Below are 13446 nucleotides of genomic sequence, written 5' to 3'. Positions count from 1 at the left end.
TTCAATGATCTACTAAACATTGTGCCACTATGCAAATATCATCACCACGAATCAACATTAAGAATCAACGCTCGGAAGGCATTTAGTGAACGCAGGAGTATGACACTCTCATTAGGCCAATGTGTGTTAGTGGCTCCACTCTTAAGCCCATAGACCCTTCATTGAAAAAAGAGCAAAACCATATAGAGGTGATCTCCACAACAACTACCACAGATTTTAAAGTATTGTATTCGTTATGGTACCACGGCAATAAAATAATTAAATAAAATATAAGAAAACACATCCTATTCGACTTGGATGTCAGTATGCTCTATGATCAGATTTGAGAAGTGTTGGTACCAGGCCATTCCTTGCAAGAAGTCCTACACTACCTACTGATATCCTGTTTATTACCCTCTCAAAGTGAACACTAATCCCTCGCCAGCGCGTGCTTGTTTCCTTGTTCAAATGCAGGCACGTCTGCCATACCTTAATCCGTGAAAAGAGTAATCCCTGGCCAAATGGCATGCTCTATAATAGCGCTACAAATGCTGTAAGCCTAAATGGACACAAACTTAACCAAGCCTCACAACCTGACTGCATTAGCATACCCAACCAAAATAAAGGTATAAGCCATAACTCCCAAGGTCAAACCACCTATGTGTCATAACAATTACAAATAACTTTTCACAGCCAGCAGCCACCCGAGTACTTTTTCTCCTACTGACAAGCAGATTTGTGAGGTTAAAACGTGACTCTATATATATATATATATATATATATATATATATATATATATATATATATATATATATATATACATACATATTTACTAGGGCAGCTATAATCTCACAGGGTTTTTAGATGGTATTTATCATGTTACGCTATACTTTCGGCAACATTCAAAGACGCTATGCAAGGGCAACAAGATGGCAGAACTCACGTCTATGTTTATGTGCTGAGGGGAGACTCGGTAGATCGCTGGGCTGCCGGTACTATCATCTACGGTTAGTGTCACCGTGTATCCACAGCCAGGCTGCAAGACAACTAATCTACATGCTCAAGAAGGGAGCTTATTCGACATAGATACGGTGGCACACGGTGTAAGCAGAATAATGATAGTTTAATTTGGTGCAAAGTAGAGTGCATTCGTGTATCGAGCATAAGTAGGAGAGGTGAGAAGGTGAGCGAGTGAGCCCTGCACACCCATTAGGTGCCTAGGAATCAGCGTCAATATAGACTGACCAATATAGACTGACGCATTTGCCAGCCATATATCACTGAGCTGTAATGAAACAATTGGCAATGGAATTTATCCATTATAGTGTCATTGCTAACAGCAAAGATAGAAAATCACCACAAATTCATTTCTAATGAGACATAATCATAGAATAATCAGAGTACTATGCAAATCAGCTCTGCATTAATTCTACTCAATTTGAAAATGCCAATAAGACAAAAATAATATGTTAAAGGTATTCATGCTGGGTTTGCAGATAGCGTGGCAGCTCATCTCATAGTAAACTCTGATGAATATTTGAGTGAAAGTCATGATTACATGTAATGAAATATGACAGACCTCTTCAACCTTTAATTTATAGTCTTGTTATTATCCAAAGACGCTAGGAATTGCCTGCCTCTAATAACGAACTCCTGAAGGGGGGGAGAGGGTAGCCCGACCAAAGGTGTCTTAACGCCTTGGCAATTTTTTGAGTTTTTTAAAGACAACAGTAAGTTTTTGTGAGACATCAGCAAAGATCATCTAGAGTGAATGCAAGGACTAGGAAACATGAATATTGTCAAGAAAAGGCAAGAATGTTGCACTGATCGATGAGAATGACAATATCGCTCCTGACAGCCCAAATACAGCCCAGATACACTGAACATCCTAGATAGTAGTGAGTTTATTTGGTTTCATTTATTATGATATTGAAAAAAATGCTAGATTATTTGAGTTTTGTTTACTGCAAACCCGAATTGTGCACGGGATAGTTGCTAAAGGCCACTGTGGATTCCGTGAATTTTATGGATGTTTCAAAGTATCAACCTAATCGTTTTAGAGGAAAGTTTGTGACCCAACTGTTGTCACTGCCATGCATGGGTTAAAATTGGTGAATCGTGGGTATAAACTCGCACAATCACAACCATCGCCTGTCCTACCTTTAATCCACGAATACGGAACTTGCCATCCACTTGACCTTGACTACTTTCTTCTGTGTTTATACACTCTTGACCTTTGATACCACGAGCCTTGATATGGATCCTTTGACTCACTGCCTCCGACCTTAAATTTACTGCGCTGCCGAATACACTACAAAAAATAAGAATTCGGGTTGATGCAGCATGAAACCAGCAGGTAACGATTGCTCAGATGATTACCGCTCAGGTTTCATAAATGTTATTAAAGGTTCTGGCCATGCTGTTATTGATATCTGCCCGGGGTGAATAAATGTGCCGCTAGTAATGAGGCTACAGGCTGCAACCGGTGGTGGTTTGTAAGCATGGTAATTACTTATTACTGGAATAGCTTTTTGAAAACCTCAAAAAAATTCACAGCAATTGACCAATGAATCTAATAATTGTTGATTTCAGAACAGCTGAAGAATTACTCCAGTCTAAAGAAAGGAAATCACGTGAAAAAGTTCCAAAACCAAACATAAAATAGCTTCATTTCCTGTTTAACCAAGCTGAGAAGCTAATTTTACATATTCTCTCAAACACTATAAGTTTGTTAAAAGTTGGAAACAATTATTATAGAATATGCACAAAAAACCATATGTTATACAGTAGTATTTTTAATAATCAATTTGGAGTAACAAATGATAGATTTATCATAACTAGTGTATATGGATGTAAGACATTTTGAAACTGTTTTTATTTACCCTAACAGGGCAATGCTGAAACTGAATAGACGAGGATGGAGAATCTTCAATTCCATTGCTCAATAGTAGATTAGAACCTTGGTACAAACCTAACAACTAGCATAACAACAAGGTAACAACTAGCGTTACAACTACAGTAACAACTAGCGTTACAACTAGCGTTACAACTAGCGTTACAACTAGCATTAAAACTAGCATTGAGAGCCAGTTGAAGTATATGGAAACTTTTGGATAAGAACCTGGTCACTACCTTTGACTATCAATGATTTTTCTAGTTTTTTAAAGGTTTACTTGCAACAAAATTCACATTACAGTTAGTTGGTATCAAAAGGTTCACCATTCTTACTCTGCTGTGTTGTAGATGCAAAATATGTAGAAATATGATTACAAGGTCTTAAAAGCTCAAAAGCGAACAGTTAATCGCAACCATAAAAAAAACGCTGTAGTTTGGAATCTCTTTATTTCGACGACGTACTGAAACATTATGGTTAGTGTCTTGACATGTGATGTTATCACATGAAATGAAAGGCCAATAAAAGGCTCAATATAAAACGTCTCGTAGCATTAGTTTATGCCAAACACTTCGGGTTCTACTGGAAAGCCAGTATAAAATATAGATGCTCGCTACTTTACAGTTTTGTTTCAGCTTGGTCGAATCGCCTAGCCGTAGTCTGATAATGTGACCCATACTTTCTGTCAAACAGCGCGAATAATTTCTGCAGCATTTTTCGACTAACACAGGTGACCAACAGACTCGTCATGTTTATCAGAGGATGATATGCATTCCTTCGAGCTTAGGTTAAAAAATTAAACAAATTTTTACGATAAGTTTTGAGATATCAGTGCTCAAAGTGACAACATTACAATGATGATGAAATAAACGCGTAAGGACAATAGACATGGTTTTATTGAATGCATGAAGTATATTTGTGAAAATATTTCGACGAATGAAGTTGCATGAAAGTATAAACAGAAGCCATCGTGTTCAACTACGTCCCATTTGAGCCGTTTTAAAAAACTGATTCTAATCTACGGCGCTTTCAAGGAGGCTGCGATTAAATGTTCGTTTTTGAGCTTTTAAAAGCTTGTAATCACACTTTTTGCACCTACAACACAGCAGAGTAAGACATGGTAAATCTTTTGATTTCAAATAGTTGTAATGTGAATTTTTTTGCAAGTCAACCTTTAAGGTGGAATATGTGTACAGTGACTTTGACTGCCTACAGATACCATGCTAAGGAAACAATTTCATCTTAAACAGTCAGCATGCAATGAAGGGTGGGTAGGTGTACTATCATACTATGCAACTTGCAGGGCATGTGATTCAATAGGAAAGTTAAATAGAGGGTGTGTAGGTGTACTATCATACTATGTAACTTGCAGAGCATGTGATTCAATAGGAAAGTTAAATAAAGGGTGTGTAGGTGTACTATCATACTATGTAACTTGCAGAGCATGTGATTCAATAGGAAAGTTAAATAGAGGGTGTGTAGGTGTACTATCATACTATGTAACTTGCAGGGCATGTGATTCAATAGGAAAGTTAAATAGAGGGTATGTAGGTGTACTATCATACTATGTAACTTGCAGAGTATGTGATTCAATAGGAAAGTTAAATAGAGGGTGTGTAGGTGTACTATCATACTATGTAACTTGCAGAGCATGTGATTCAATAGGAAAGTTAAATAGAGGGTGTGTAGGTGTACTATCATACTATGTAACTTGAAGGGCATGTGATTCAATAGGAAAGTTAAATAGAGGGTGTGTAGGTGTACTATCATACTATGTAACTTGCAGAGCATGTGATTCAATAGGAAAGTTAAATAGAGGGTGTGTAGGTGTACTATCACACTATGTAACTTGCAGGGCATGTGATTTAATAGAAAAGTTAAATAGTTGAGTAGGATACCAACCAGCTCCTCTGAATGCAGAATGAATGAAGAACTAATGTAAACAATACTTGAGGTCACAAACTGTTGATCACCTGTACTGACTGTACTCTCTGTACTGTATAATTTTGGAAATGCTATGAGTAACCATATTTAGCAGCATTAAATATTAATAAATGACAGTAAATATATATATTTATATACACATATTCATTTATTTATCTTTTATCTATATATATATTTCTTAAAGTCCGTGTGTCGTGTGTTGGAAATCCAGCTATAGCTATTATTAGAACAGCTGAGCTGGACAACAATACAGACTCAAAGTCATGGCTTACCGTCATTGGAAGCCTAACCTTATTAACTAGCTTAAACCATAACTGCCACGAACAACTTTTATCGTATTTACTAGGTAAATCAGACATGCTGATTCTGATTTTGTAATCAAAATAAAGATTAGGCCACTAACTTTCAGAGTAATAAAGGATTTTTTATAGCGTTTTAATATCGGTCTCGAAAACAACACGATCGGCATAACAAGCTCCGCCCATAAATACTTGACGTAACCTAGCTTTTTAGGAACAGAAGTTACGTAGAGATGTTTAGACCGATTTAGAATAATAGAGATGGGTGTTTTAAAATATATTAATATCTAAATCCAGCTTTAAAAATAATATCAGTCTTTTCTGAAAGGTAGATAAGCTATTTAGCATTGCATATTTAAAAAGCGCGATAACAACGCTAACTCGTGATAAAACCGCGCTTTTTGAGCTCATTTTTCTCGGCGTCCAGCCCATTTAAACGTCATGTAACAAGCTGCGAGCAATTTTAAATAGTTTATATCCCTTTCATAAAAAACTGAAATTATTTTACAGGCTGGATTTCGATAATAATGGGTTTTAAGACACCCATCTCTATTATTCTAAATCGGACTAAACTTTCCTAACTTCCGTTTCTGAAAAAGCTAGGTTTCGTCACATATTTATGGGCGGAGCTTGTAATGCCGATTGTGTTGTTTTCGAAACGGATATTGAAACGCTTTAAAAAAGCCTAAATGACTTTGGAGGTTAGTGGACTAATCTTTATTTTGAGTACAACATCGGAATCAGCGTGTCTGATTTACCTAGTAAATACAATAAAAGTTGTTCGTGACAGTTATGGTTTAATGGAGTTTTCCATTGACAATATGCCAGGCTACTAGCTCGAAAAGTACAGTTGTTTGACAAAGTTTTAAAACCTTTACAGTTGTTTTTATTTTTCTCCTAATTTATTTCAACTACACGACACACTTCTCTCATGATATGTACTTTGAAAGTCATAATGGCAAATGTTGTTATATGTTAAATACAAATCAATTTTCTGGTGGCACAGCTAGTATGTATATATTTATGCCAATGCACAACATTAGAGGACTACTGTATTATTGTTTGGCTTAAAAACTGATTCTTAGGCGCTCATGTGATTGCTTGCCCATTCACCTGCACAGTGTGCCAACTTGCCACACTGTGCAGCTAGTTCCACTCTTAACTATGCAAATTTCTGTGGAAAGCTTGGCACATTTCAAACAAGCATTTATGGCAAACGTGTCAGCTTATTGAAAAGTGATACAAGCATTATATAGAACAGCATGACTAGAATGTCTAGAGCCTAACAGAGATTTGTCAGTACTGTATATATAGTTGGACTTGTGTAGTGGAACATATCAGTTAGGCAAAGGTTGATAAAACAAGGCCTACAATAATTCCCTTGATATTCAGGAGTTCACTATCCATACTGAATAAGCATCCTTAGGCCTTATATGTAGGGTAACAAGATCGGTTTGGTAGTTTTGAAGCCGAGGCAAAACATTTTAATGATAGTGCTTGTGTGATAGCTCCACGTGACATGAACTAGTCTGAATAATGGCGAGAGTGATAACAGCCAGCTGTTATACTGCTGTATTAACCATGTATTGAGTCAGTTGTTATATTGATGTATTAGCAATGTATGAGTCAGTTGTTATATTGCTGTATTAACCTTGTATGAGTCAGTTATATTGATGTATTAACAATGTATGAGTCAGTTGTTACATTGCTGTATTAATCATGCATGAGTCAGTTGCTATATTGATATATTAACCTTGTATGAGTCAGTAGGTATATTGCTGTATTAACCTTGTATGAGTCAGTTGATATATTGTTGTATTAACCTTATACGAGGCAGTTGTTATATTGCTGTATTAACCATTTATGAGTCAGTTGCTATATTGATGTATTAACCATGTATGAGTCAGGTGTTATATTGCTGTATTAACCTTGTATGAGTCAGTTATATTGATGTATTAACAATGTATGAGTCAGTTGTTACATTGCTGTATTAATCATGTATGAGTCAGTTGCTATATTGATGTATTAACCTTGTATGAGTCAGTAGGTATATTGCTGTATTAACCTTGAATGAGTCAGTTGCTATATTGATGTATTAACCATGTATGAGTCAGTTGCTATATTGATGTATTAACCATGTATGAGTCAGTTGTTATATTGCTGCATTAACCTTGTATGAGTCAGGTATATTGATGTATCAACAATGTATGAGTCAGTTGTTACATTGCTGTATTAATCATGTATGAGTCAGTTGCTATATTGCTGTATTAACCTTGTATGAGTCAGTTGTTATATTGCTGTATTAATCTTTTTAATCTACGTTGCTGCATTCATCTTGCAGCAAATGAATATGCATCATCGGTACCAAAGTCGTAGGTTTTATATTAACAGTAAGTTAGTCAAATAAGAATAAATCATCTAGGTCTATCGAAACCACGTCCTGTCAAACCACAAGGTTACTTATCTCTAACGTAATAAAAATTCCCACAAAACTCATCTCACAAGTGTAATAACATTTACTTTGAATAGATTTCCATTGTAGTTTCTTGCTGTTGATGATGACAACATTGTTGCTGTTCATTATTAGCTGGTATTTAGAATTGCTCTTGTGAACTAAAATGTTGTGGGCCCAAAAGCACCTTATTATTATCATCATTATTATTATTATCGTTATTATTATCATTATTATTATTGTTAGAGTTTTTGTTCCCAGTCGTGTGGTGGTAGGTGACTCGTTTTAGTCCATGTTGAGTCCGGGCCTTAACATTATTATTATCATTATTATTATTACCATTATTATTATTATAGCAAACACATGGCATTTAAAAAGAAATCAAGAATGGAACTGCAGAGTTTCTACTACAAATTTAAAAATGAAAAACAATTTATCATAATGGCAATATTTTTCAAAGGCTATGAAAGAAAATCTGTTAAAAATTCTATATATTTATTGATTTTTATTAATTTGGATTAAAACTGTATGGATGTGAATATTTATCCACCTGTATATGATATGATGCATAGATATGAGTATCAGTCAACCCTGATACTTTAACTTTTAATGTTTCTGCTATGAAAAAGTTGCCCTAGCAGACATTCTTTTATCTGCATTGAACTTTTCAGCAATATAATTACAAACATAACAGGTAATTCAAACTCATTTTTAAATCTCTTATGGCTGCTGCTTTGTATAGGAAATTCCTCAGATGTTTATCAGTTTGACAGCTTATTTTGAAGAGGGAGTTTGAGCAACAAACATGTATGTCATCAAGCGATGATCTGGTTGTTAATACATGTCAGCATTATTATTATATATTTCGGTTGCTAAGCTTCCCTGTTACTGATGGTTTGTTATATTGATCATACCATTCTGGCTGTAGATTAGTGCTTTTCATTCTTAAATTATTTGAATTAATGCATTTCTAAGGCATTAAGGCATTTCTAAGCGTGGAATAAAAAAAAGTCACGCAATTATTATTTTTAAATCGAAAGAATCTGGTGGCGGATGTAATTAGCTGGCCTTGACCTTTTCAGCAGTGTCACAACTTTTCCCACGATTGTCACAAGTCTGGTATTGGCAATAGTGAATGGCACAGGTGTTATTTCAACTTTGCTAAAGCGACAGTTTTCTTAGCTTATCATACCCAGAATGATGAGGCATATATGATGACAACTGCAATACCTTAAGTTGTAAGTACGGTATGTAAAGGTACCTTTGAACTACCCATTACTTAAGATTTAGCAACTACACAACCACATTTGTTAGTGCCAACTTCCAAGTGCATTATGGGTATAGATGAGCCACTGAGTTTTCATAAGACTGTCCTAGTCCTAATTTTCGTGCTTCAATTTTAATTGAAATGCCATCAAGCAGTCAATCAAAGATAAATGGCATAGCATTCTGTGTGCTAAGGAAGCACCGCGCTGCCAAGGCATATACATGATGCCAAAATAGACATTTATGGCATATATTACTTCCTTAAAAAATGGTTACTATTTTTATAATTGGCCAGTCTTCAAAAACATTTAAACTTTGTCACGCCAAGGAAAAAATATGCTTCAATTTTTCATAGACAGTATTACTATTTATTTGTATGCGAAAAAGTTACATTTAAAGTTTATTTGCTGTAGTCTAAACACCTCAACACCACTATCATTTAAAATCAGTCGCTTCTAGTAACAGTCTTTTTATGCCTAAAATTCATTCAAAAATACTTGGAATCTTTGATCCTGTGTGTACTGTGTGCGCGTGTAGTGTTTGGTACGTGCAAAAGGTGGTGTGTGCGTGTGGTGTGTGTGTGTAGTGTGTGCATGTGGTGCGTGTAGTGTGTGCGTGTGGTGCGTGTAGTGTGTGCGTGTGTAGTATGTGCAAAAGGTGGTGTGTGCGTGTGGTGCGTGCGTGTAGTGTGTGCGTGTAGTGCGTAGTGTGCGTGTAGGGTGTGGTGTGCGTGTAGTGTGTGCGTGTAGTGTGTGTGTGTTCAGCCAATTTGGTTTAAACTTCCCAAGCATATGCTCTATGCCTTCCACTAATTCACAACAAATCTTTTATTTTAAAACTACATTTGGTTCCTGAGCGACAGCCTCTTGACTGATATCTAATTGAAAATAAAATCTCGCGCAATGCCTGACTTATAGCTAGTTATTTTATAAAAAAATTTCCCGTTTAAAAGCAAAAATTTAAACTTAATCTAATTAAGTCAAAAGCTAAACTACCCAAGCTAAGTCGAGGTTTGGGGGTGAGAGAAGAAGAAAGATGATGAGGTAGACATACATCATATTGGCTCCGATACAATTACTTGTATAGGTGACTTTGGCCTACTCTACTGCGCTCTTGTCATACATAGATGTACATTATCACTCCTTAAATCTTTCTTTTTTTAATTATAGTGAGATGGGCTCAATCGCTAAAAACTTTGAGATCTTCTGCTGTCTGCGGTTGATAAAATGAAAATTATATCATTATTATCATTATTAAACATGTATACGTGAAATATATAAGATATATTTGAATAAAGCAAAATAGTGATACATCACTGATCGCGCCCTGATTGAATAATTCATCCCTCTAAACTTTCTGATGTCATAGTTTACATGGTAAGCAATGTAACCATCCATTTGATAGGGATAAATGCACATTTCAACGATATACCTTGCAGATTTTACAATTTTTTTTAAGCAGCATAAATAAAATTGCACAGAGACTAAGTTCATCAGGGAATCCTTTATGGTATATTGAAGATAGTTCTATGACAACTAGTTTAAAATTTACACACCAACGGGCAGACAAGAAATGCTTCAACCATCATGAGGATGTAAAATCTACCAAAGAAAACGACATGTAGGTATGTAAGTGCAAATATGTCAAGATTGACAGACCAATACACAGGTAACTAACTACTGGTCTGTATATACACATACATGTGGAGCAAACATGCCTGAACATGTAAAGCAGTCAAAAAGCCGATAAAACGTATATGATGACAAAAATCTACAAAGCAGATGCTTGTTCTGTTATAAGTCAGCATGAATCCTTGATTATACAAGCTGCTAGGTGAAGTGTTTAGCAATTTAGTATTAGTCTAAATTATTTAGTTTTTGTAAATCAATTATGCCCTCAGTAAAGATAAAGTCAGGTATTGTTGTGACATATGAAAACTCAACCCCTAAATTGTATTCTTTATAGGAGAACAAAGTCGTGTTACGGTGCCAAGTACTGTTGTCGGATAGGTTGAAAAAGCTAGTTTAATTTTTAGCTTGTGAAACATAAATTAAAAGAGTTTTGAACGCCCCAATGAATATAGCATACCCATGTCGAGTACTTAATAGCTTTGCTTTGATTGCGACTTTCTCAGAAACCTTTGATACAAGTATTATTGTAACTATTAACTTTAATAACAATTTGTGCCTTCAAACACTAGATAATCTTGCATAATTCATAGTTTACATACTCCATAGCAACAACAGTTCTAACAAACAATATGAAGAGATTAATCACTAAAACCAAAATAAATGAAATTAAGTTTATGCAAAAAATGAGCACCTATATTTTTAGAGAAACTTTTATACATTGCAAAATGCCCCAGGGACTCTGGTCTGTTATTTATTTGACCAAATATCCTCATAGCTTTAACCTGAGACATCTGAGTAAAACAGGTTGTTTTGCAGCAAATTTTGTTTTTTGAAATGATTACAGAGTGTTCCCAAATATTTCAGTTCATGGCTTGCTTCCGTAAAAAAAAGAAAGAATGAATCTCTGAATAAGTTGCCCTTAGTTAGATATTAAACTCCACGATGCTTGCAAACAACAAAGATTGGAAACAAGGTTTTCAGGCTTTTTAATGTGTTATTCACAAACAAATACATGATCAGCCCTCTTTTGAAACATAAATACAACGAATGTTTACGAGTGAAAGTCCAGTAGTACCACTTGATGGAAAATGGTGGGTGACTATGTGCAATGCACTCCAGTGAGATAAGATCAACAATTTAAAAACTACCCACTAGATAACCATCCTTGACCCTAAGGTGAGAAACCAGTTACAAATACCACTGACTCACTAATAGCAAAACAGATTTTAGTTATGAAATATTTCTATGGATGACCAAGTGCACTATTGACGATAAACCAGTATCGAGAGGTACCGGTATCGTTGTATTCCTTGTATTCAAAGTTTTGATGGATAGCTTCTGCTGGAACAGTAATCTTTCTTATACACACACTTCTATGCACTCATTTTTATTATTAATTATCATATTCATGATTTTGATTTGGTTTTCTCAGTTCATATTAATTGTATCATTACCAAATCTTTTTTCGTTGTAATCAGACTGTAAAACAGACATTATATAGTCATTACTTGCTAATTAGTTCACATTTAAAGCAGTGATTGCATCAAATTTTAGCTGATTTGAACATAAAGTATTGACTTCTTTCCATCAGTTGATATATTGTTTGTTGTTTTAGGCGATCTCATTGTCAAGATATTTGAAGATTAAAATCGACAAAAATCCATCGCAGTAAAAATTCTCAGAAAATAAGGATGTGCATAAACTTGCCCAAAATGATGTACATGTATATAGTGAAACAGCCTGTCTCTATCTTTCGTATTCACATCGGCTATTGCGATAAAAGTCTAGCCCTACGCGGCTCCATTGGCATAGATTTTATTTTGTATTTGCTCATGATTGCTAGGATAAAATTTTAAATCTAGCTACAGATACCTTATTATAAATGTCTCAAATAAGAGAAATTGAAAATTTGTCATATTAGTTTCCTCTAAATGATGTGTAAAAATCTGACTACCGACTATGATTCTGCCAGTCTGTGGTAATAAGGTCGTCGAGTTAACTTATTTTATCGCGGCCTTTGTATTAGCGAAGTACTCAGTTGCTACCCACACCGGAAACTAGTTACTAAATAAAATAAGCAAGCCGCAATTTTAAAAAGGATATGTTTGAATACATGGCGAAACCAACTGCATCCCTAAAGTTATGTATAGTCAAATTATCTAGTCATTATTAGTATCAATTCGTACAAAAAAATTCATTTGTTACATTTGATTAGTTGATTCAAGTACAAAACAAATGGTTTTATGAGTTGACCGAAATAGTGAACGCAATACAATGTCAATTTCTTTGAAATCAATTAACCCACTGATTCTGGCAAAGGGTTAATAAATCCATTCTTGCACCTGGTTGGGGGTTTGTGAACTCACCTGTTTTTACTTAGAAGGGAACATAAAAATTTTTGAGCTCTTAGTATTTGGTCCGTTGGAATTGAGTCGAGCGATGCAAAAGTACCTGTCAATACAGCTCTGATTACACTTCATAAATCTATCTATCAGACAAGATTTCAGCACAAGTGCAAACGGGGCTATGATGTATTCGATGTTCTGCAAAACATGTTTTGCATTACCTTCAACAATATTATCCTATTATATAATTTTTACAAGCCAAAAAATGTTCATCTCAGCATAAATCTTTTATTAAAAACATTCATACACTCACATAGTTTTATATGAGTGGCCACGTATTAAACGCGGCCCCTCACATAGTTTCAGCTCATAATAGGATAAATTAATCTACTACAACAAACTCAAACAAAACATATCATGGTTTGTGCAGCATTTATGTCTCTTTTTCCCCATTTATGGCAGTTTCCAGAATGACACAACTGCTCTGCTGGTGGCGCCGCATAAACAACCTGTAATCAATAAAACAAATGTAATAAATATACTTCATTCATATGTCATTCTAACACGTATCTATTGGAAGCTTTCAATTTGGGAGTTATATAGATTGCGAGTGTAATTTTCAAAATGAATAAATGTT

The 13446-nt window shown here is 35.1% G+C and overlaps 1 protein-coding gene across 2 annotated transcripts in view; it reads right to left on the bottom strand.

The window, feature by feature from the left end:
* LOC137398102 (BOS complex subunit NOMO3-like) overlaps positions 1–13446 on the bottom strand; it is a 102876-nt gene that overhangs the window by 12239 nt on the left and 77191 nt on the right. Inside the window, exons 20-21 of one of the 2 annotated variants that reach the window (XM_068084213.1) lie at positions 2140–2290; positions 923–1015 (exon numbers count right to left, since the gene is read on the bottom strand). In XM_068084213.1, coding sequence (XP_067940314.1) covers positions 923–1015; positions 2140–2290 — 244 coding nt within the window. The remainder of the gene's footprint in view (positions 1–922; positions 1016–2139; positions 2291–13446) is intronic. The other variant, XM_068084218.1, reaches the window with a different exon arrangement.

The sequence above is a fragment of the Watersipora subatra genome, chromosome 1, assembly GCF_963576615.1.
Source record: "Watersipora subatra chromosome 1, tzWatSuba1.1, whole genome shotgun sequence".
NCBI classification, from domain to species: Eukaryota; Metazoa; Bryozoa; class Gymnolaemata; order Cheilostomatida; family Watersiporidae; genus Watersipora; species Watersipora subatra.
The sequence above is the reverse complement of the archived record's forward strand: the minus strand, read 5'-3'. Positions and strand labels throughout refer to the sequence as shown.